General features: G+C 52.0%; 9 protein-coding genes across 9 annotated transcripts; 5 read left to right on the top strand and 4 right to left on the bottom strand.

Annotated features, from left to right (window-relative positions):
• Positions 1-99: 99 nt before the first annotated feature.
• Positions 100-1069, top strand: PSV08DRAFT_357856 (transcriptional Coactivator p15-domain-containing protein). The gene is made up of 3 exons (XM_014222612.2): positions 100-340; positions 394-507; positions 576-1069. The coding sequence occupies exons 1-3, from the start codon at positions 152-154 to the stop codon at positions 792-794; spliced, it is 522 nt and encodes a 173-aa protein (XP_014078087.1). The 5' UTR covers positions 100-151; the 3' UTR covers positions 795-1069.
• Positions 1070-1498: 429 nt separating this feature from the next.
• Positions 1499-2618, bottom strand: PSV08DRAFT_192621 (uncharacterized protein). The gene has a single exon (XM_014222611.2). The coding sequence runs from the start codon at positions 2603-2605 to the stop codon at positions 1637-1639; it is 969 nt and encodes a 322-aa protein (XP_014078086.1). The 5' UTR covers positions 2606-2618; the 3' UTR covers positions 1499-1636.
• A 161-nt stretch (positions 2619-2779) lies between these two features.
• Positions 2780-4858, top strand: PSV08DRAFT_192618 (dynein light intermediate chain-domain-containing protein). The gene is made up of 4 exons (XM_014222609.1): positions 2780-3035; positions 3088-3243; positions 3297-4426; positions 4490-4858. The coding sequence occupies exons 1-4, from the start codon at positions 2876-2878 to the stop codon at positions 4631-4633; spliced, it is 1590 nt and encodes a 529-aa protein (XP_014078084.1). The 5' UTR covers positions 2780-2875; the 3' UTR covers positions 4634-4858.
• A 358-nt stretch (positions 4859-5216) lies between these two features.
• PSV08DRAFT_1230 (uncharacterized protein) lies at positions 5217-6077 on the bottom strand. Its single transcript, XM_014222608.2, has 3 exons — positions 5812-6077; positions 5404-5725; positions 5217-5325 (listed from the first exon to the last, which is right to left on the bottom strand). Exons 1-3 carry the CDS (start codon positions 5893-5895, stop codon positions 5297-5299), a joined length of 435 nt encoding a protein of 144 aa, XP_014078083.1. The 5' UTR covers positions 5896-6077; the 3' UTR covers positions 5217-5296.
• A 1541-nt stretch (positions 6078-7618) lies between these two features.
• PSV08DRAFT_406424 (uncharacterized protein) lies at positions 7619-8932 on the top strand (the record flags this gene model as incomplete). Its single annotated transcript, XM_014222607.2, has 4 exons — positions 7619-7678; positions 7761-7846; positions 7898-8360; positions 8406-8932. 4 exons carry the CDS (start codon positions 7619-7621, stop codon positions 8877-8879), a joined length of 1083 nt encoding a protein of 360 aa, XP_014078082.2. The 3' UTR covers positions 8880-8932.
• A 182-nt stretch (positions 8933-9114) lies between these two features.
• PSV08DRAFT_213339 (uncharacterized protein) lies at positions 9115-10450 on the top strand (the record flags this gene model as incomplete). Its single annotated transcript, XM_014222606.1, has 2 exons — positions 9115-9704; positions 9763-10450. The coding sequence occupies 2 exons, from the start codon at positions 9115-9117 to the stop codon at positions 10448-10450; spliced, it is 1278 nt and encodes a 425-aa protein (XP_014078081.1).
• Positions 10451-10760: 310 nt separating this feature from the next.
• On the bottom strand, positions 10761-11516 carry PSV08DRAFT_397840 (HotDog domain-containing protein). Its single transcript, XM_014222605.2, has one exon. It carries the CDS (start codon positions 11446-11448, stop codon positions 10990-10992), a length of 459 nt encoding a protein of 152 aa, XP_014078080.1. The 5' UTR covers positions 11449-11516; the 3' UTR covers positions 10761-10989.
• Positions 11517-11635: 119 nt separating this feature from the next.
• Positions 11636-15277, top strand: PSV08DRAFT_406421 (PXA domain-containing protein). Its single transcript, XM_066093738.1, has 2 exons — positions 11636-12347; positions 12397-15277. Exons 1-2 carry the CDS (start codon positions 11737-11739, stop codon positions 15050-15052), a joined length of 3267 nt encoding a protein of 1088 aa, XP_065949936.1. The 5' UTR covers positions 11636-11736; the 3' UTR covers positions 15053-15277.
• A 386-nt stretch (positions 15278-15663) lies between these two features.
• Positions 15664-23184, bottom strand: PSV08DRAFT_375901 (uncharacterized protein; the record flags this gene model as incomplete). The annotated part of the gene is made up of 2 exons (XM_014222603.2): positions 15664-23030; positions 23099-23184. The coding sequence occupies 2 exons, from the start codon at positions 23182-23184 to the stop codon at positions 15845-15847; spliced, it is 7272 nt and encodes a 2423-aa protein (XP_014078078.1). The 3' UTR covers positions 15664-15844.
• Positions 23185-23818: the final 634 nt, after the last annotated feature.

Below are 23818 nucleotides of genomic sequence, written 5' to 3'. Positions count from 1 at the left end.
TGTCTTGATAGACATTAAGTATGCAATCATGTGACCGCGTCTCTAGCGCGTTTTTTTCTAGCGCGTCAAACCAGGCCCTGCGTCATCGCTGTCAATAGCGCCCTCACTCATATTTCACGTTGTCGCACACACTTCTCCCCATATCACAGCAATGGCAGGATTTAAGCGAGGCGGCGCCCGAGGCGGCTTCAAGAAAAACTTTAACAACAAACGCTCTTCTCCTGATGACGACGACAGCGCGCCACGCGCAAATAAGAAAGTGAAAGGCGACGAGGATGATGATTCGTTGCCTGTCGTTCCTGAACTTAAGACGGATGATAACGGCGATGCCTTTGTTGCTGTAAGTGGTACAATTGGCTCAGCATAAGCAATGGGTGCTCACGAGAATTGTAGTTAAATAGCAGTGGCAAGCGACGCGTGACTGTTAGCGATTTCAACAAAAACACACTCGTTAGCATTCGTGAATACTATGTTACCGATACTGGGGAGACGAAGCCGGGAAAGAAGGTAAGTTTGGTACCCATCTATTAGTGTCTTGTGTTTTGGGTGTGCAGTAGCAGCGCTAACGGAATTAGGGCATCTCTCTATCCATTGACCAATACAACGCACTACTCGCTGCTGCTCCGCTCATTGAATCTGCTCTCGCAAAGAAGGATATCAAAGTGATACGGCCAGATTACGATGGTGATGCAAGTGCAAAATCTGCGACAAAGGAGAGCGGCAAGGGGGAAGAGCAGGGTGCTGAAGGAGAGACAAACAAAGATGACGACAACGACGACGAAGATGATGAGTAATAGCGCACAGAGATTGGGGTACATTCAGCGTATATTGTATGGGCTGCAGGGAGTTTTCGACGCAATAGTCCCTGGTTGTGGAATCAGGATATCACCTCGCTGCTTCTCATGTGGATACCGGGAGAGAAATAGGTAATTCAAAGCATCGTGTATTATGTCTCTATCAAGCTTTTCTTAACTTATTGGGGCTCGCTGCCTTTATGAATCTTTTCTCAACCCTGATTATTGAGATTTTCTAAACTTTTTGTACTGCATACAAACTGGAATATCATAGACGCTTTGTGGCCCTCACCCCAGTCAGCCTCTCCATTAGTGCCACAAGAATACTGGAGGGACACTCTGAAATGTCGTTTTACACGGATTCAAACATCTCTATAACAGACTTTTGTACAGTTGGTGAAACAGAGACCCTAGGCTGTAGCAATCAACGTCTTGTATTGGTGGCGTATATATATTTTGTTGGGGAGACAAGCCTTTCCCCAAAGCCCGTTTGCGCGAAGAGTGTTCATCTTGTCATAACGGGCATTGCACTAGGGCCAGGCTCAGAGGCAGAAGTCTTGAAGAAACGACCAGCATCGTTGGCGGCAAAGTAGTCGTAGAACTCAGGAATAGCCAAGGTGAAAAACCGAGTATAGGGAGGGGTTTTGTTTGTGTGCATAGTAGTCTTAGACCTACATCGAGTGTGACACATCAGAAAGCATATATTATAGGCTGGCCTAGGAAAGGGCCCGCATGACTTGGGCACTGACGTGCAGATCTTGGCAGGGCTGAATTATTCGGCCCAAGAAAAGGTAAGAGGAAAAGCATCAATGTTTCAGTATCGGCGGACATTCGAGGGACGGTCAAGGGGAACGAGCTCGGTATGGCAGGGGCGAACGTGCGTCTCTTGTGCGCGAGTGCCTCCTCTCTCTTTCGCCGGATGCCGAACGCCGGCGGTCGCGCTTTCGGTGACGATCTCGAGAACCCTCACTTTCATCTCGAACTCGTTCTGATCGGCGTCGACGATGTCTGTCTTCCGAGCGATCTCTACTCCTCTCACGACTCTTGCTCCGATGTTCCTTCCGCCGCGAGCGCCTGTCCCGCTCCTCGTGCTCGCCGTGTTCCTTGATTCGCCTCCTCTCTCTGTCACGATCACGGTCGCGATTATGGTCTCTTGATCCATCTCTCCGGCTGTGTCTGTCTTTTCTCTTTGCTTTCTCTTTCTCCTTGCGCCTCTGCTTCTTCAGTCTCTTGACTGCATCGTCCACCTTTTCTTGTTGTTGCTTGATCAGAGATTCGCGCATGGGATCTTCTTCATCCAGTTTGTCCATGAGACGGCCCAGTTCAATTTCTTCAGGCAGGAGTGGTCGATCTTCGTCCGAGTCAGACTCGCTTTCAGTCTTGCGGCGCTTCCCTCTCCCATTGTCGGATTCAACTCCTGGGTCGACATCGAGCTCCCCCATGGTGTTGTCCCTCATGTCCTCATCGTCCTTGGGCTTGTATCGCGCATGATCCACTCTGATAATTCGATCCATAATACTGGCGCCGCCTAGATTGTCGACCGCCAAGTCGCAACTCCGCTGGTCCTCATACTTGATCCATGCAAAACCCCGTGACTTGCCTGTCTCTTTGTCGCGCGCGAGCTTGATCCATACGGGTTCACCGTACTGGGAGAATATGGTAATGATGTCACCCTCAGAGAGTTCAAAGGGAAGGCCGCCGATGTAGATGAAGGCGGTGTCGCGGTAGTCGGTATGCCAGGAGCCTTCGGGACTGATCCCGGCCTCGAGTTCGCGCTTATTCAGCTGCTGAATGGCGCGGATTGAGTTCATGGTGAGGGTTGGTGGTGAGTATGGTGTCGTGTGTTCGGAGATGAACTTTTGGAGAAGCTCGGGCTGGGCTAGGAGCAGCATCCCTGCAGAAAAGGTACCCACGACGTGGAAACAACTACACCAACACCAACCCCGCAAGACACGCTCCCCGCCGCCGTATTGCCCCTTTTTCTTCCGCCACACAAATTCTGGTCCATCGTGATTTGATTGCCCACAAGACCAGAGACCGCAGCAGGCAGCACGCAAGCCACCGTCCACACCACCTCCGCAATGGCCAGCGCGCGCCGCACCCCCAACTTCCCCACGCGCACCCCGGGCAGCAATGACCGTCCAGTCACGGCAGATGCAGACAGGGAGGAGATATGGAAGCCCATGTTGGACAACATCTCCAGCGGAAAGCGACTGCCGGAGAAGAGTTTGTTAGTGTTGGGTGAGGCCACCGAAAAGCGGTATAGGGGACAAAGCTAATTCGAGGTTGGCAGGCGGAACACCAGAAACACAGCGAGACTTTCTCGAATCAGTTTCTACAGACTCTGCAAACAACCGGAGACCGCCGGATCGTGGCAGAAAGCCGCCCGTTGCCAATCAGTTCGCCCTGGGATATACGTACCAAGACGTCCTGGATACGGATCATGAGGGTATGTGTTATCAACAGATTGCGCTGTCTATTCTCCTTTGCTAACACCATCAGATACTCTCGCTCGCCTGTCGCTGTACCTCCTCGCAAATCCTTCACCTTCCTTCACCCCACTAATCAAACCCTATCTCAATCCACGAACTCTCCCACATATGCTCATCGTAATACTTTTGGACTGGAATCACCCGTGGCTGTGGATACGCCAACTCCGCGACTGGATACGAGTGCTGAGGTCCTTGATTGTCTCACTGGACGACGCGTCTAAGGTCGTCTTAGAAGAGAACATCCAAACTTTGCAAGACAAAGGTCGCAACCTAGCCGCCGAGGGAAGCAGCCTAGAGAGTGTAAAAGTTCCGCTAGGTCCCGGCGAGTGGGATGAGCCTCTGGGTATTCCTTTGTGTGTTGTTTGCCAGAATGCTGACAAGATCGAGACATTGGAAAAGGAGCGGGGATGGAAAGAGGAGGAATTCGACTTTATCCTCCAGTATATGCGCACTATTCTTCTCAAGCACGGATCGAGTTTGGTTTACACTATGCCTACAGCACCCGGTTCGCTACAAACACTCATCCATTCTACTCTGGGGATCAAATCGCTACTGAAACAAGAGCAGCTGCGGCACAATGTCACAGACCGAGATCGAGTGTTGGTTCCTCCAAACTGGGATTCATGGGCAAAGATCCGCATTTTGCGCGAGGGATTCGATGTGGAGGGCATAAGCGAAAAGTGGAGTGTTGATATTGACATCCCCAACCATATGCGGCCAACAAATGGCCAAGCACCTGCACCCACTGAAGGAGAAGAACAGACAAACGGCGAAACAACGCCAACTCCAGTCCCGGAGGAAGAGGACCAGGGCCCCACAGCGACTTCAATCTACGAGGAGACGATCCGCAACCCCGAATCCGACTACGCATTGTCCAGCCTCTCTAAGCAGGCTAACGGCCTCGAAGTGTCTAGCAAAGATCCACAAGCCTTCCTCGCTGAGCAGGTCAGCGTGCTTGAGCACCTACGACGAGAAGACGAAAGCGAGGCTGCCCTTAAAGCTGCACGCAAAGAACAAGAACCAGTGTCGCGAGCCTGGGCCGATGACGCATCAGGTGTGGTTGAGGAGCATATCGGTCCTGTTCAATTCAACATGGGTGGTATACAGGTCAATGCCGATGAGATGGTGAAGAGACTACAGGTGAGCCGAGACTGAATCTGCTTTGACATGATATCTTGGGCAGAGAAAGCTGACTGTACCCAGGACCGCCAAGCCAACCGAACAGACGATCCCGAAACCCCACCACCCAAGACTCAAGATACCAACATCAACGACAACGAGAAACTGCGGTCCTTCTTCTCAAGCCTCGTCAACAAGACACCTTCAAGCACCCCACGCGGCTCATGAACTTTTTGCAGTCAGAGAATCCATGTCTTTAAATGCCTGATTGCATATCGCCCTGCATTCTTGCTCTTCGTCGTGTAGTTTTTTTGTTTCAGATTGGTGTCTGTTGACTATGCCGTCAATTGGGGGCCACGGGCTTTTTTCTTCTTCTCTTAAGGTTACGATCGGCATCAGCATGGCTCTATACCCACTGTGTAAACTCGGTCTACAATACAATCTTTTCACATTAGCCTAGTGTGTGTGTGTGTGAATGATCCAATCATGAGTTTATGCTCATGATAGCAATATAGCTGCAGGGCGACGTAAGGGTCCGCGTACGTCTAGCTCTTGGGGTATAGCATGTGCATGGATTGCAAAACGGTTTCCTTGGTCAAAACCGCCCACGCCACACCCGCTTTGATCCGTACGAATCGACCAACGAGAAACCCAATTCTAGGAGCTATGTCCGAGATTGCATGGTAGTCCAATCAAAGGTGGGCTACAGGGGCTAGTCGGTATCACAGCATTCAAGCTTTATTTTGAGTACAACGCAAGATGAAAAAGAAACGGTTTATGCATGCGGAATCAGTAAATTCATTGAATTTCATTTCCTGTATCCTAATCCAAACGCCAGCCAAAGAACCAAGATCCCCCTAAGGTCAAAGCAGTCAGGTATATGAATTCTACCTACGCAAGCTGCTGCCTCTGTCCCGTAACTAGAATTGGGGAAAAAAAAGGAAAGGCGTCAGTACGTGATTCACTGTATTCGTTTAGCAGATGGGGTAAAAACATACCAGGGCACACAGCGCCATCCCTGGCAGCCTCTACACTCGGGTGCGTAGTAACCTTGTCCTTGTGGTGTCCGACCGTCGCCTTGGTAACAGGGCAGACGTCGCCCTCGTTCGCCTTGAGCATATCTGGGTGGTCAGGAGGAAGGATGGTTGTAGCCGTGCCGACGATAGGGCATAGAGCGTTGTCCATTTCTTGGGCACGCGGCTGCTTGATGACGTTGTTCTTGAGGGCGGGACACGCGGTTGCGGTCGTCTCGTTGGTGGGGACTGGAGGGTGCGAGTGCAGGTTGTGGTGGTGGTCGGTTTTTGCGCCTACGACGGGGCACTGTATGCGTAGAGATGTTAATATAGGGTGCGGGGAGGGCTTGGTTTAAAGGATGGTGGTTGGTGGGATGGGTGGGGGTTGCGTACGGTTTGGCCGTCCTTGCTAAGGTCTATGGAGGGGTGGTTTGGAGGGAGGGTGTCGGAAGTTGTACCAATGACTGGGCACGACATTTTGGAGATGGAGCTGTGATGGGGTGTTGAGGTGTTGTGGTATTGGTTGGTGTTGTTGGGTACTTTGGAGCTAATAGGTGTCTTTGAGGGGAAACGAGGAGAACAGACGAGAAAAGAGAAGACGATAGCGGTATGGATATTGAGTTTTGATAGAGCTCATCCATGGGCCTTGTATGGTCCGGTTTGAAGCTAATTCCCCAGATTTGCAGGGATAATGCGGTTGACGTCGGTGTCAGCGTTATCGTCGAGCCGCTGATTGGGTGGGCCGGCTGGGTCCGAAGACATCGCCCTGTGCAACCTCTCTTTGTACTACGTTACGCATAACGTCATGTGGTCGGAGAGCACCGATTGATGTCTTGCATCACGTGCTGTCAGACCTGACGTACCCTGTGGTCTGTGCAATGCTGTAGCATAACAGTACTACTATTACGTATGCGTGTATGTACAGTGCACTATACTTAGTACTACTACAACTTACGCATGGCATATAGGAAAAGAAAAAAAAAGTCGATCCCTATGTGGATGAGTCGTTGTATGCGCATTCGGTCTTATACAGCGCTCGGTTAGTCTTCTCATCAGGAGGAACGTACACTTGTTTCCTCGAATTACTCTATGTCCTCGTATTCGTCCTTGTTTTTGTCACCACTCTCTCCAGCTGTTTCACCTTTGTTATCCGCGCAATATACTACTCAAACACCCTTGGGCTGGTTTCGTCACTGAAGGGAACCTTACTTGAGACGTTTAGAAGGATCCAAGACCGAAGGGCACAATATCGCGGTTCTTGGGGTCAGCGCTATATATTGCTCTTGTTGATCTCGTCAAGTTGCACCCATGTTTTCTCCTTGTCAGACTTCATATCTCACCTAGTCCCATTGTGAAGAAATATCCACGCCAACCGCGTTTGTCGGTTGTTGGTCCTTTTCGGGCCTAGGATAAGATGGATTCTCTTACAAAACAAGCAGCTGTTGTGAGCGAAAGAGGGCTAACAGGTCCGCCAAGATAGAATCCAAGCACGTGTGCCCGTGATTCGCCACCTTTAACTATGAATGGAAAGAAGATGGTTGTTATTGCCCTGACATGTACTAGTACTATTAAGCAAATCCGTCTCGCAGGTTATGCTGTGGGACCCGGCGCGTATCTGCACCTGGTCCACAATCTGTGCATTATCTGCGAAATCTTCAGCAGAAAGAACACGACTCGTAAAGTTGGCCATGAAAGAGGAGGACTCTGCGCTCAAACGCAATGTTTATGTAATAAGGTGTTGTGAACTGTCCGAGGTCCGGCCGGACGGTCAACGTATCCCGGGCTTTATATTCCCTTACTTTAGCCATGTTGCCGTAGTAGGGCGAAGGGCGAGGAAATCCATGTTACCGCAACTACCTTCACTGCCCATGAGCAGATTTGCTACGTATGGCACTGCAGCGGGGCGGTTTTGACTGTGGATGACGCATATCGCGATAAGGACGTCAATGCGACTACCCACGTTTAGGGAAGGCGCCTCTATAATGCTGGGGAAGGCGGTATCCAGTTCCCAATCTGCTGACCCAATTCCCAGAAAAACACCGCGCCAACTACCCCACACTCTTCCCCAGCCGGCTCTTTTGTTCCACTAATGCATCCATCGGTATTAAAGTCGCCATCCATGAGCCGCATAGTGCCGGGTCAGGTGGAGCTGCGGTTAATCTATCCATTTACTGCCATTCGCTCTTTGAATTAGCTTTATATGAAAACACCAATCTCGCACTCTACATTTTCGGAGGCTAACGGCCGTTCTTCCAGTGGTGTACGCATACAGCCGTAGCATGGGTTGCATATCTAATATCTAACATATTTGTTTCCGTCTGCACTTCAATCCACCGACCCAGGTTACCGTACTGCTGTTCGGCTTGCAACTGACATTGACATTCGTCGTCAAAATGTTCGCTGTCCCTGTGCTGGTGACTCGCAATGTGTATGTAGCATCTTCGCAAGGAATCTAATCTCAATGCTAATGGATTCATAGGGTTGACACACCATGCAAGGGGCCAAATGATGGAATGTCGCCCATTGCGCCATCCATAACATCCTCTGCTTCTTCAGATGACTCCTTCGGGTTTCTGGATCGGCGGGACTCCACATCCTCCACCGTATCGACTGCAGCGTCTTCCATGACTTCTGTTGTACAAGACAGCCCCCGTCCTAAACATCGCAAAACGCTTTCCAATGGATCCTTTACTCGCCGGCTGCTTCAGAAACGTAAACACCCTCATCGGGAAAGTGCGCCCCTACCCACATCATCTCCTATCATAGCCCCAGCGCCTTGCATGCCGGCACCTATTGACATCCCTCCGCCCCCACCTCCAGTAGAAGTAAAAACTTCTGATCTGGTTGTTCAATGCCGAAACCGGACGTACAACTGCGACCGAGAAATTATGTGCTACCACTCACGATGGTTTGCTAGAGTGTGCGCCATTGTCATGTCTCCTGTACGCTGACCCATTCTTCTACTGTAATTTTGCTGACACCTGCAGAAATCATCAAGAGGCGCAATTGATTTAAGCGCAGATGACCCCCTTGCAGTCGCAGCAATGATGCAATACTGCTATCAACTAGACTATGACCAACTGTCTATCTCGGATGATGAAGCACCCGAGCCCGCCACTCTGCGCTCACATGTCAATGTGTACATGCTGGCAGAGCGGTACGGGGTTGCTGGATTGAAAGCAATTGCCATGGAAAAGTTCAAAGATCTCGCCATCGTAGTGCTGAATGAAGATGGTCAAGAAGACCAGCTGCAGTCTGCAATCCGCGCTATTTTTGCCCCGGATCGTATTGCAAACGGCGATGCGCTGAGAAACGTCATGGTGAAGCTGTGCGCAGATCATGTGCAAGCGTTCATCCATGACACGGGTAAGAAGATGGCTCTCGTGTACGAGTCTATGGAAGAGTTTCCAGAGTTCAGAGCAGAGCTGTTTGATGAGATGGGATCTCGTTGGAGGGTTTGAGAAAACGTTCATCCGCCGTTGTGATGGAAGCGATCGTTTGGTCCCTGAGAACCATGACCTCACCTTCACCAGGCTGCTTGTACTAGGCGGGCTTCTCATTTCACCAGGCGTGGTCAGATTTCTCCGTTCGCGTTTGTTTCGCGTTCACGTTTGGTCAACATTTGCAAACCATCGACGAAGAACAGCTTACCCTCACATGCTTCCTACAGTACAGTTTGCGCTGTAGCCCGCCACAATGGACCAGAGAGGAAGTAAGCGCGTCTACAGCAGCGCTTTTCAGCATTCCAACGACCAATATCGTAAAACATTGCGTAGCGTCGCTGACTCCTCTGCTTCTTCTCGACCCTCTTACATACCTGCAGTATTGTTTGGCACCGATATAGAAAACAGTACTCCGTTTTTTGATGCTGAAGCAGATGTGGAGTTTTTGCACAGTTCCCAGAATACAAGACTACCGCTTGGCCCTTACTTCCTCGAACGTCAGCCATCCCTTCCTTGTATCTCTGAGGTGTTGCAAGACAGTGGACAAGGCATAATCCTTCGGGAACCAGAACAGCTTCAAATGGACTCATCTCCTCTCGACTCCAGCTCTCATCTTAATGACATCGCGGGATTAGGTGCTTACACTGGACCACATATCTTCGAAGATCCAAACACGGCATCTGTCTACCCAGGCCATGATGGCGGATTTGCTTCGACTGCTCTGCACTTTCAGGACCTCTCACTCTACGACACTTCAGAAACAATGCTCCCGGATCATATCGAGTGGTCAATTACTGCAGCTCGTACAAGTATTTCCACAGTCGCATCACAATCTCTACAGTAGTAAGTAACCTCTCCCCTCCACCTTTACCCACGTGTGCGTATCCTAACTCCAGCACAGCCCATTCCCCACCCTCCAACCCAACGACATTCTCATCATCTTTGACAAAGGCCACAAGGTCTTGAAACTCAACAAGTACCTTCTCATGCTCTCATCCCGCTTCTTCGCCTTCATACTCGCCGGCACCTACACCCCTGGCTGCACGCCCTGCCTCCGCCTGCGCAACGACTTCCCTCTCGCTATTATTGCCATGGTCCATTTCCTAGAACACGGCATGTACGTGCTCGATCCTGCGGCGCGCACCCAGTACCCCAACTTGACGCTCCTTGATCTACACGTCCATACTTACGTTGTGGGTGCCAAGTACGACGTGCGCAGGCTGTGCGGTTATGCTATTGACCAATACGCCGATATCGCACGCATGATTTTGGACACGAGCGGTATATATGTCAACCAGACCAATGGCATTGTTTCTCCGGCTGTGAATTCCTTTCTCGATTCTCTAGTACTTATCTGGCGGAATACACTGTATTGCGGGGACGCGTTGCGTCAGGCGGCGCTCGAGCTGGTCAAGGCAAAGGTAAACCAACTTCTTCGGGTCGGGTTCTTCCAGACGCTGCTGTGGGAATTGGTGGAATTTAGGGATGATGTTGTGGCTAGTTTGCACGAGGATGGGTTCGATGTCAAGGTATTGCCTATGATGGCTGGACGGCAAAACAAGGCAGGTGTTAGTTTTGGTCGTGCATGAGCGTGTAGATCGGATAGTGGTTTGTCTGCTTAGGGCGGTGGATGTCATGGATGTGTGCTAGGCGCTGTTCAAAGTACTTATGGACGATAGGGATGGCATGGTAGTCTGTCTTTATGTAGCAGTTTCATAGCCTATAAAGAGAATTAGGCATGGAAACACAATGACACACTCACCCATGTCGTGCACAGTCGGATAATAGGAGGCCCGACAAGAGATTGTGGCTTGTGCTTTGGGACTTTGTGGTTGCTCGAGCCACATATGGCCAGTGTCACGTGGCTATAGTGAATTGACGCGTACTATACGTGCATGACGGAGACGGGGAAATTCATAAGTATTCATAGCATGCATCGTCTATGTATGTGGTATGTATGACTCCCGTGCACGTCCATGCTGTCGTTGCCTTGTGGCTAGGCACAGAATCGTAACACGAGGGCCAATTTACTCTTCGCGATCCGAGTGGAGTTCGATCGTCCATGGGAGAGCAGGACGAGACCTCAAAGAAGATGGCGTGTCTACAGTCGAACCGTGGACGGGGTTCTTTAGACTTTAACAAACTTGGTATGTGAGCCCGTGGCAACTATCGGGCCAGGCTTGCCGTCGACTAGCTTCCAGATGGTCACGCTGGTAAAGGCAAGGGTGCCGCCGACTTTGCTAGCCCTGCCCTCAATTTCTATAGTATCGCCATCCTTTGCTCCACTAAGATACGAAACGTGGATGTCAGTACTGACGCCGGTCTTTGAGCGATTATCCCAGCAAGCGATTGCCAATCCTCCAAAAGCATCTATGATGGTGGCTGACACTGAGCCGTGTATACTGCCATGGGTGTTGACGTGGTTGTTGGTCAAGGATAGCCGTGCGCGCACGACACCCTTAGCCGCATAAGTCAGTTTGAGATCAGAAAGAAGAAACTGGTAGATCGGACTGCTTGGCTTGCGGTCCTCCCAAAACTTGTCGACATGAGCAAGAGCTTCGGGGTCGTTGGGAGCGTCGCTAGACATAGCAGAGGATGGCGGGAAGGGGGTGCAAGATTTGCTGGGTGGGGCGGGGCAGGCCGGGGATTAAAGTATGTTCGGATAGAATGAAGCTGGGGGAGATTTGGATGGACGCCCGGGGCCGGGGCGGCGTTACTTTTTCGCGGCCTCTACTGGTACGAGTGAAACGGCCAGGCGAGCCCCATGAGCGGTTCGAGGCCGCCACATACAAAGTATATCCAGTCTGCCGCGCTGGACTATGCTTCACGGCAGGCCTGGACATTTCCCACTACTGCAAAGCCCAATGTTCCCACCATGACCATGCCCGACACCGTTGATACTCCTGCTCCCCCGAACCCGCCTCAAACCGAGCCCGCAATCGAGCATGCTCATGCCACTGACTCGCCGCTGGACGGCATCGCTGCAACACCAGAGAGCCCCGAGGCCGTAGTCGCGGCATCCTTCTCCAAGGCAGAGCCCCAGGCAGAAGCCAGTATCGACCTCAAGGCTCTCACCGACCGCGCCTTACACTTCTTGGCAACGGCTAGCAATGAGACGCTGGGCGCTTGTCTCGCTGGCCTGGGCGCTGGTACCTATCTCATACTTGGACGCGTCGGCCTGGTGCTCATAGGCGTCGTGGGCGGCGTGGTCCTACATGCAACATGGGAGGGCTACCACAGCGACGTCCAGGGCGGACGGGGAAAGAGTGCTGAGGCCAGGAAACGCGAGCTGGGCGCCGACATAGCACAGCGCGTCCTCGACTGGCGAAACTCTCACTCTCTTCATGACACGGCCGAGAAGCATGATAGCTACGACCTCAATGTGCAGCTGTACTCGGGCAAGAAGCTCGACTACTCCGACTTCAGGCCGGAGACGGCGGCTGCGCTGACGGAGCTGACGGATGCAGTCATTCGTGACTATGTCAAGTATGTCCTCTGCGCAGTCTTTCGTAGATACACTTCTAATATACTGCAGGTGGTGGTACTCGCCCCTACTGCCCACCGAAGAATCCTTTCCCAACTCGTGCCGCCAGACCTTGACCGCTTTTGTGCTCTCCGTATCCGCACATGTCTCCCGTAAGAGACCAGCAGACAACTTTGTTGACTTTGTGACGCGCTCCTCGTCCTTTATCATCATTCTGCTGCAGGAGATTGTCACCGCCATACAGGCGTCCCCTGGCGATTTTCCAACGGAGGCAGTTGATCTGTACCTAAAGATGAAGCGGGATAGCACGCTGGCCAACATACTCGATCCAGACTACCAGATGAAGCAGTTCAGCGTAGCCGCAGAGGACATACTCCAGAACTATTTGGATCCGAAGACATACAATTGCGCGCCAGCACGCATCTTCTTGCATCAGATACTGGCCAAACTTGTCCTGGAAATGATTGTCATGAGCTGTTCCAAGCCCGAATGGATTAATGGATGGATTGTCCAACTCTTAGAAGCAGGCGAGCCTGAACTTCTGAATGCCATCGATGCAGGCGTTGAGGGCTCATCTGGACAATTACCAAATGCCGCAGTGGATGCAGAAAAAACACCGCATAGCCGAGACATGTCTTTCGCTGAAAAGAAGGAGCACAAGCGTGTCGTCAGCAAGGCCCAGGAAGCCATGGATGATGCCATGCGGGAAGCTCAGCGTTTGAGCCAGATGATTGCTGAGGAGGACGCAAAACGCCTCCAAGAACAATACAGGCAAAGCGCATCCACTTCGACGCTGAATGATGATCAGTCCGAGAGCACCACTCAGGGCATCGTTACCCCGTCATCATCAGGCAGCGATACACATGCTGACTTTGAGCCTAACGACTTGGGCATCTCAGGTCTTTCTAGCCCATCATCACCTCTACCGAAACTGGCCGAAGAGCGAGCAAAAGAGGAGGAGGCGAAGCAGGCATTTACTAGCTTTGATCAACTCGTGCTGCCCCAGCCACCAACCGCATTGATGGACAACCCCATGCCTGCCGAAAGGCCGCCACCATTGACACTGCACAACAGTATAATGTCGATTTTTGATGACAGTATGCCTGGTGAAAAGGGCAACATCAAGAGCAAGCCAACTGCAGAGTACTTGATCCAAATTGAGCCAAAGTCCAATCACCACACAGGATGGATGACAGCACGCAAGTACAGCGAATTTGAGACTCTACATGAAGTCATGCGTCGCATAGCAGCCATCACCGGAGCGACTGGATTCAGCGAAGCACACCCCTCGTTGCCAACCTGGAAAGGTCATACCAAGGCATCTCTTCGCGGAGAGCTCGAACGCTACCTGAATGATGCTGTGCAATACCAATCACTTGCTGAAAGTGAGGGCATGAAACGCTTTTTGGACAAAGAACTCGGTTCTGGAAAGTCTCCTGGCGGTGGCTTCCCTGGAATGAACTGGGCAGGCCAGACTTTCGATACGGTGGGCAAAGGTATGCTGGGTGTATTGACAAAAGCCCCCAAGGAGGTCGCTGGCGGTGGCAAAGCGCTTTTCGGTGGAGTCAGCGGAGTCTTGAACAGTGTAACAGCACCATTGTCAGGAAAGAAGAACCGTGACTCAGTCATCAATGCTACCAGCACTCCGACTACTACTGCAAGCCCTGCTCTCAGCCGCACTTCAACTTCAACAGCGCCTACCCAGACTCGAGATAGGGCACAGTCAACAGTTTCCGAGCTGCCTACACATATTCGTTCAGAGAGTACCCTATCTCTAGTAGCAACTAAGCGCACATCAATGGATTCAGTGCGGGATCCAAATTCTCCTGTTATCGATCAACAACCAACGCGAGAAGCGCCCATGGAACGACGGCCTTCTTGCAATCCTGAGGGTGACGGCAAGCGCTCCGGAAGATCGTCGAGATACGGCTCAAGGACCAACAGTCGTGCTCCAAGTACTCATGGCAAGATTGAAGACCTCAGCCCTATGATGGGTGGTGATCAAATCTTGAATCTCCCACCTATGCCCAGCGAGATTCCAGACGATTATATGTCGCGTGATCCCCCCGAGCCCACACACAGCCAGAAGCCATCACGGACATCCATAGACTCTACGCCTTCTCTGCCCCGCCGTACCTCCACAACATCCATCACTCCATCATCGCCCTCAAAATCCGCACTCAGGAGGACCCGCACAGAGCCAACATACACACCTCTTTCCGAAACAGAAACAACCGTCGTAATCGAGCTCTTCTTCGCAGTCATCCAGGAACTCTACACCCTCTCCTCCGCCTGGACCCTCCGCCGCACTCTCCTCAATGCCGCCAAAACCTACCTACTCCGGCCTTCAAACCCCCAATTATCCTCCATCACTTCCCTCCTCCAAACCACCGTCTTCGACGACAACACTTCCGACACAGGTATCGCATACCACATCCGCAAGATCCGCGAGAACGGACTTCCCACCGAGGACGAGCTCAAGACGTGGCCCGAACCCATGTCTGAGGAGGAAAAAGAGAAGCTCAGAGTTAAGGCGAGGAAGTTGCTCGTCGAGAGGGGCATGCCGCAGGCGCTGACGAGTGTTATGGGTCAGGCGGCAAGTGGTGAGGCGCTCGGGAAGGTGTTTGACTGTTTGCAGGATCAAAGAGTCGCCAGGGGTGTCATGTTTGGCCTGGTGCTGCAGGGTTTGAGAGCTGTGACGCAGTAAATGAAGAGATGAAGTCCGTGTTGTGTGAGTGAGACAGAGGAAGGGAAGAAGAGAAATGTTGGTACGAAAACAGGTTATGAGCGGTCTAGAGCCCCTTTCGCGTTTTGTTTCTTACATGGCGTTTGTAATACGATGATGTGGGAGAAGAAATAGTACATGCCTCCTTTGATCTGTTTTGGATTTTTTTTTTAATTTTTTGTGAGCGGATATAGAAGTACATGTTTAATATCACAGAGTTTCAATGTCATGTTGTATCACAAGAAGAAGGCTCCAGTTTGAGAAATTCAGTTCCATTCATTATAACATTCGTAAAGTGAGCCCTATTTAATTGATACTTGCGCCGCTCCAAACAAGACCAAATTCCCGTAAGCGGAAGGTGCTGTATCATACAAGAAGAAAACAAAACAAAACAAAAAGACTGCGAGCCCATCTATCTGCCAAAGTCATAACGCCATTAGCAAAATCAGTCGTACCAATACACATCACTCGTGCCCAGTTATCATGAAGCAATTCCATATGCCCCTATTTCTTCATACACAGAACCCCCATACCCAATCATCCTACACCGAAATAAGAAAGGAGAGTTCAGCCCGTCCAAGAGCGTATCCAAAGTGCTACGCATTGCTGGTATCACAAGCTTCGCCGTCGTCAAGCTCGACGCATATCGCTAGCGATGCCAACTCTTAAACCTCGACAGAGGCGAGTCAAAGCTTCAAACTGAGAAAGACACGGAGCGAGACGGTAGGTTAAAGACTGCTTGGAGCAACAGCGCCGACATGTGAAGATACTTGCTTAGGTAGCGACACTCGCTTCACCAACGACACTTTCGCCGACGACACTTGCTTCCTCCTCGGCTGCACGGCGGAAGTAGTCAGCATCGTGCTCTGGCTCGTTCTCAAGAGCGGCAGTAGCCAAATCAGTGCCAACGCCAGAGTCGCTAGGAGGAGAATAGTTCTCCTTCATCTCCGCCTTGACAGCGTCAACGGCTCGAACAATCTCTGACTGTGTTGGCATGTCGACCTCGCTGTCGGCAGTGGCGGTTGTGATCACGGAGGAGTTGACTTCAGATGGGTCAAGGATAGCGGTCGGTTCATTGTCCTCTTCATCCGAATATTGCGAACCTTCAGAACCTTCAGGATCTTCGTTGATTGGTTCTGGACCACGAGCGGTAGAGTGAGTAGAACGGGCACCATACGATGTGCGACGGTCTTGGTCAATATCACTACCTGTCATGTAGGAAGTTCCAGAAGCATAGGTGTACTCGCTGCCTGTGCCGCCGAAGCTCGAACGTCCATCATAGCCAGGCGTCTCACCCTCGGCGTAGCTCTCAGGGTAGTCGTCGACGCTATAGCGGCGTTCAGTACCAGTCTCGCTTTGTGCATCTTCTTCGATCACATCATGCGAGATGGGGTCCAAGGCTTCGTTCTCGTCAACTTCAGGCAAGACAGTGTTCTCTTTGTTGGCAACGACGGCACTGGGTCGTCCACCCCAAGATCCCTTGCGAGAGTAGTTGCTGGTTTTAACAGAGTGGCTCCGCTTCAGGTTAGCGTTGGCATCGTTCGAGGCAGTCGTGGTTGGATAGGCTTGCGCTCCTGTTGGCGTGTTTCCGCTAATCTGACTGAGAGACAAGATTCTGCGTTGGCTTGGGTTGACAGGCTGACCATTGCGTCGAATGGCGGGACGAGGCTTGAGTGCAAGGGAGATACCATTCGCTGCAGTGCTGGGAGGTGGCATTCCCCTGCTCTCTTCCGTGCCGACATCGGTGCCCATGCGCTTCTTTAGCTTTGAAGGGCTCTTCGAGCCATTCTTGTTCATCATCAAAGCACGCGAGTGATCCATAATGCCATTCAAGATGCGGCGCTCCAATGCATCTGCCTTGGTATCCATGATGTGCAGTTCCTCTCGGCGGATCTCGAGCGCAGTATGGAGAGAAGAGACCTCTCCGGTGAGGCGCACCTTTTGATTGGCCAGATTCTCGCGTTCTGCTTGAAGTGCTGCAACAGCAGCCAAGAGAGAATCCTTTTCTTCCTTCAACTCCGCCATAGTGCGATCCTTCTCGTTTTGCAGCTCAATCATGACGCGCTCCTTCTCTTCTTTGAGCTCCTGAACAACCTTCTCCTTCTCAGCCTTCATCTCCTGGATGTCTGCGAGAAGCTGCTCCTTCTGAGTGGCCTTTTCAGCCCTGAGGCTCTCCAGGTCAATTTCGAGTTGCTCTTTCTGCACTGTCCTGCGTTCGATGAGTAGAGACAACTCTTCAGCCTCGCGTTCCTTGGCATCGTTGCCATCGGTGATGAATTGAGTCTGCTTGGCGACAAACTCACTGAGCTCAGCAGCGGTGATCTTGACTTGATTGTGAATCTCGTCCAGTTTCTCGGCATTTGAGGCTGCTTTGCTAGCTTCATCGGCATGACCAAGGAGTTTGTCAAGCTTCTCGTGCACAGGACTGTCATCGTAATTTGGCGGTGGCTCGATCGCGAGCAGCTTATCAAGCTTCTCATGCACAGGACCATCATTGTAACTAGGTGATGGCTCAATGGCGAGGAGTTTATCAAGTTTCTCTTGCACAGGACCATCGTCATATTTCTCCTGCGACTCAGGAGCAGGTGCTGGCAGAAGCTTGGGTAAGTTCTCGAAATGGGCCTGTAACTCTTCAGATCTAGCCTTTGCCTGCTCATCCCAAGCCCTGGCATGCTCGTCTGCCTCTTCCTTGCACTTTTGCGCGTGTTCGTAATGGGCCTTGACTAACTCTTCGATTTCGTGCAATGCGACCATGAATTTGGGATGATACTCGGTCATGTTGTCTTGGATGTTGTTGAAGATTGACTCAACATTCTTGATCTCGTCGCGCGTATGAGAATGCTCTGTCTTATCCTCGAGCTTGAGTTCTTCGAATTTGGCAATGTGTTCCTCCAGCTTCGCGATGGTTTCAGCCTTCTGTTCTTCGAGTTTCTCCATCGTGGCGAGCTTCTGTTCGTCAAATTTGGTGAGAGTCTCGTCGACCTTGCCAAGTACAGTCGTAGAATCAGTGGACCATTGCGTAGTAGCACCTTCGAATCGGTCGTTCATCCCAGCGATGGTGGCGCCAAGAGTGTCGATAGTTAGACGGAGTTCATCCGCTGTCGTCTTGGTGCTTTCAAGCATCTTCTCCTGCTCTTCAGACTTCTCTTTCATGACCTTGGCAAGCTCGTCAGCCAGGAGTTGAGCATCGTCGTATTTGGCCATGAGTGTGTTGAACTTGTCTTCCAGGCGCTCTGTGAAGGCAGCAACAACGGCCTCTTTGGTTTCGTCATGCTTTTCGAGATGGAGGGCTGACTTTTCGGCACTGTCGTTCTGTAGTCCCTCAATGGAGCCATGGGCACGCTCAAACTCCCTGGTGAGAATTTCCATTAGTTCCTTGACATCAGCAGTGACGTTGTTGGCACCAATAGTTTCTTCCATGATCTTGAACGATGCCTGGAGGTTTTCAATAGGACCACCTTCGATAAGGCTGGTCTTAATTTCCTCTCGCATCTCATCCAAAGCAGCCTTGACACCACTGATATCCTCAACAATTTGAGTGGCCTCAGCACGACGCTCATCAAAATTGGTAGCTGTTTTCTGGATATCCGCTTCATAGGTGTCTTTCATCTTTTCGTGGCTGTCGCGGAAGTCATGGATGAGTCCAGTCAGCTGCTCCAGTTCGGCCTTGGATGCGAGCTCTTCTGGGTCCGGGATTTTCATGTCATCCAGTTTGACTTTGAGATCGTCAACGAGAAGGGTCACAGCATCGATATCAGCTTTGGTGGCCTGGGGGTTGGTTTCGTCCTCTGACTTTGCGGCCTTCATCTCATCTAGAGCAACCTTGATATCGTCCGCAAGCACCTGAACGACGGTAACATCTGCCTTGGTAGCACCTTCTTCTTCAAACTTCTTTGCAAGTGCATCCAAAGTCTCAGATGTCGTCCGGACTACGAGTTCGACATCTTCCAGGTTCTCTTTGGTGACAGTAGTAGCAGGGTCTGGGAGAACAAGCTCTTCGATCTTGGCTTTGGTATTTGCAAGCAGAGTTTCGATCGCATCTGTATCTTCCTTTTTGGCCAAACCCTCGAGCGCAGGCGGTGATGTCTCACGATCCTGCATGAGCAGAACAGCAGCTTGGACGTCTTTGAGGAGTTCTTCAATGGCGGCAAGATCTTCCTTCATGGCAGCTCCAGCGGGAACTGCTGGCTCTGAAGGTGGTGCTACGTCCTTGGCGTTGGCATTGGCGTTGGCATCCATAGCTTGAACCTTGTCCTGAATCTGGGTAAGGAGGCGCTCCATCTTGGCTACATCCAGCGATTGGGCGACGGGCTGCGGTGCCGCATCCTCCTGTACTACGTCCTTTACTACGTCTTGAGAGATCTCGCGTGACGTGGTCTCTTCGCCATCCGGCTTGTCCACTAGAGCAACCTCGTTACCCGCGGGCGCAGGAGCGACCTCCTGTGCAGGCTGAGTGCTGTGATGGGTACCCTTCAACGCCTCTACGTCAGCGCGCAAAGCGGCAAGGCCGTCCTTGAGAACGTCTAGGATTTCGTGAGACACGCTCATATCCACAGGCTTCTCAACAATCTTGGAGACGTCGGCTCGCAAGCTCTCAATGCCTTCGTTCATGGCATCGATGATCTCGTCAGTAGCAGGGCCATTGCGCTCAGGAGGAGTGTTGAACTTCTTGTCGATGTGGGACTGAAGATCATCAAGGCCTAGTTTGACAGCCTCCAATACTTCTTCCGTGTCGGCGCGCGAGTGTTGCTGGATCAGACTATTGGATTTGTGCACATGCTCAAGCTCCCCTCTGATAGCCTCGAGGAGCTCTTCATTGACACTGGCAGCTGACAGGTTGGCCTTGATCTCATCGAGAGCAGTTTTCACGGTCATCATCATCTCAGCTTTATCATTATCCCCACTGGGCACAAGAGCGTTGCTGAATGACTCCTTCAATGTTTCTAGCTCTCCGCGAATAAGAGCCAGGTTATCTTTTGAAGTGGTCTCCTGAGAGGTGTGCAATCCATCAAGAAGCTCTCGGACAGCATTGACAATCTCGTCCTTGTTTGCTGAATCGTCTTGTTTGACGACTGAGCTGCCCAAGGTCTCCCGGAAGGTTTCAAACTCCGCCTTGAGAGCAGCAAGCATGTCGTCGTTAGATGTAGATGCAGTCTGTTTTTCGCTCAAGAGTGTGTTGAGTCCATCCAAGCCCGTCTGGAGCTTCTCGAGAATGTCATTCTTGTTGCTGGAAGAGTCGCCGAGAACGACTTCCTTGAGTTGATCAAACTCGTGCTTGATGGCTTCACTGATATCCTCGTTCGAGTCGACGTCGTCATCCTCCCCAGACCTGAGAGCAACCTGGGATTTCATCTCTTCAAAGCCTGCTTTGAGAGCAGCAAGGATTTCCTCGTTGGTCTTAGAGGCAGGGAGAAGTTGAGAGCTCAATTTTTCCTGAAGACTCTCGAACTCAGACTTGAGATACTCCACCATGTCTCCGCGGCTCCATGCTTGGTCTCCACGAGGGCCCTCTGCAACGTAGCTTTGGACATCCTCACGCAGTTTATCGAGCTCCGCCTTGAACTGATCAATCATCTCGCCATCTTGAGTGATCTCTCTCGGCTGGTTTGATGAGCCCTGGATTTCTGTACGAAGACTATCGAGTCCTTCCCGAAGCGCTGTCAGAACTTGCTCTGTGTCCTTGCCACTGGTGGAAGAGTATCCTTCGAACTCAGTATGCATCTCTTCTACCATTGACTTTAGATGCTGCATGACAGACTCGTTATGAGCTTCCGTTGCTGCCTTGACCGCATCCGTGATGCTCTCCGGGGGGATTTCAATTTCTAGGCCGGCAGAGTTGTGTTCGGTAAGAGCTTGGCGGATAACCTCTTCAAGCATCTCTCGCGAGATACTCTCGGTTGGTTTTGGCTGCTGGGCAGTAAGAGCTGGCTTCAACTCCTCTAGGGATTCTCGCACGGCCATGAGGACTTCCTCGCGGATTTCATGGACTTCATTGATTGGAGGTGGGAGTTGAATCTGCTGGAGGGAGTCGTGCAGCAACTTCTCAATCTCCTCCTTGGTAACCGCGCCGGAGCCGTTGAAATCTTGCAGTCCTTCGCGTAGACACTGCAGGACCTCGTCTCTGCCCAAGCCGACTTGTTGGATTTCACGATTGGCATTCATCTCGACGCCGTCGAAGGCCTCTCGCACGGCACTGATGAGAGCTTCCTTGTCGAGGGCAGCTGAGTGGGCGGATGGCTGATCCAGGCCTCGCTCCGCGAGTGCTTGCTTGACGACATCGTACACCTCGTTGTTGTCGACAGTGTTGCGTGTCACGACTGACGACATAGATTGTCGCCTTCGCTCACGCATGACCTTGTCCATGTGCTCCTTGAGGTTCGCGAGACCCTCTTGGACGATGGTGTTGATCTGCTCGTTCGGCTGACTTGACTCTGGATCTGATTCCACAGCTCTAGCCTGCTCCGCCTCTTCCAGCTTACGTGCAAGCTCGCGACCCATGCCTAGCACTTCACCGCGAAGATCTTGAATCATTGATTTGGTCGCCATGGTGACACAGCCAGACTCTGCAACGCTGTCTTTGATCTTACGCAGGAACTTGAGCATTTCCTCGCTTACAAAGTCAGCAGCCTTGGGGCTAGAGTAGACCTTGCTATCAGCCGAGATTGTGCGAGTGAGCGCACCAGATCCTGGCGAAGGTTGGAAACTTGCAGATCCAGGAGCAGCATGTACAGCTCCGCCCATTGAACCTTGCTTGACGAACTCCACCAGCTCAGCGACCTTCTGGGCAGTCTCTCCAGTGGCCTTGTCAACCAGCTTCTGAAGATTTGTTACAAGCCGTTCCTGACCATCTTTGGTGACCATCTCGCGAATGATCTTTTCCAGCATGGCGACACTAGCGGCACCCTCGACAGAGTATGGGTTGGGGCTTCCGATGCGCTCGTCGGCCCAGGGGCTACTTGATGTCATCCTCGGAAAGGTGAACTGCTTCGTGGGTGTCATGTGGGGATCCTGAAGGTTGAGGCTGCTAGACCGAGAGGTATCTCCATTCATAGCGGCAGTGGCAGCTTCTTGCTGCTTTTGCGACATGGTTGCCAGAAGGTCCTTGAGCGACTTTCGAATATCCTCATCCCGGAGGTTTGTCGCCTCCTTCAAGCTGATGAGGTCAGTCGCGTTGTCTTTGCTCCTTCGACTGAGTTGTGACATGTCTTTCTGGAGACTGGAAACGATGTTGTTGATGCTGACAAGCTGACTGGCGATGTTGTCGAATGAGTGAGGTGGAAGCGATCCCTGGGCGGGCGCTGGCGCTGGTGCTGGCGCTGACACTGGTGTAGATACCGGGGTAGTTGCCGCAGCTGGTGGTGGAGAGCGTGGAGAGCGTGGCGAGCTGTTAAAGTTGGCCGATGGTGGCGGGTCCAGCATATGTTGGGGGATAGACATTGTCTGAAGGGCCATCATCGTAGCAGAAGGAGGCGTGTTCTCGCCTAGGAACGGCCGGTGAGTGGGCCTCAGAGCTGGTGTGTCCTTGATCTCGAACCGTGGCGCTGGCGACGGTGTGACATGTCTGGTAGGACTGGGATCGGCATCTTTGCCAAAGTAGTCCTTGTCCCAGTCGCGCGAGATTGGCCTGCCTCCTCTACTTGACGGCCGGTCGCGTTCTGGTGACCGCTCTGGTGACCGGTTGTCTAAGTAGCTGCGCAGGTCACGAACACTACCTGGCTGGAGCGATTGCATACGCTTGTGCTGATTACCTTTGATTAGAGCACGCTCTGGAGAGAGCGATTTGAGTGGCATAGGGTTAGTAGTATATGAGCTTGCGGGCAAGCTCTCTCGCGCCTTCTCTTCTAGCGCTTTAGCCGCTTGCATGATGGCGGCTGATGTGTTAGGGCGGGTGGTGAGATTTGGTGAACCTGGGTTCAATGGCAATGGCGGAGGTGCCCGTTCAGGGTCAGCACTGTCCCACCTAGAGCGCAGTGTTAGCAGTGAAATGTAGCGGTGTGCATTGGCATGGAGGAAAATGAGGAGACGAACATGGGAATCATTCTGTCGGATGAGAAAGAATGTGAGTGCCGGACGAGCTCCCTGTCGCGGGAAAGTTCTCTGTCGGAGGAAGGCATTGTGGTATCTGGTGTCGTGGATATTTAAGTCCCGGAGGTGGTATGGGAGTGCACAGCGGGTACAAGGCGGGCTGAGCGCAGAAGTTTGTTTTTGGAGAAAACAGATCAGGGTATCAATCGCGAATGGCTTCAGCGATCCAGCGCAGGGTAGAATATGCAACGCAATGGTTCGTGAGATGTGGAGGGCGGATGGTGGGAGACTGGAGTGCAGGTTCAGAGCGAGAACAGTGTTGATCTAGGTTGGGGTTTGTTTACGTGCACTGGCCAATAGGCGATGACGATGGCGGCGCGACCTGCCAGCTCAGCCGTCGCTGGGGCAGCACTGGCGCGAACAAGACGGCTGGAATGGATATGGTACGCCCATTGGATGCACACCGCCGTTGCGAGTCGGCGGTGGATTGCAGCTCAACAGGCGACATGCATGTCATGTGCAGTGAGTGCATTGCGAATAATCGTGCACAACCAGGTCGCCTGTTACCTGGGGGAGGGCCTTGCACGCCGTTGTCGATAAGGCTCGTTGCTATGCGCTTTGTGGCGCAGGTGGCTCCTCCATGCCGCTCCCGCCCCGTCACTTGTCGGCGTTATGTATCGCCGATCCAGCACCCGCCGCCGCATCTCCAGCTAAGCTACCAGC

The sequence above is a fragment of the Bipolaris maydis genome, assembly GCF_028858645.1.
Source record: "Bipolaris maydis strain C4 unplaced genomic scaffold PSV08scaffold_1, whole genome shotgun sequence".
Taxonomy (NCBI): Eukaryota; Fungi; Ascomycota; class Dothideomycetes; order Pleosporales; family Pleosporaceae; genus Bipolaris; species Bipolaris maydis.
Note: the sequence above shows the minus strand (reverse complement) of the source record. Positions and strands in the feature narration are given on the sequence as shown.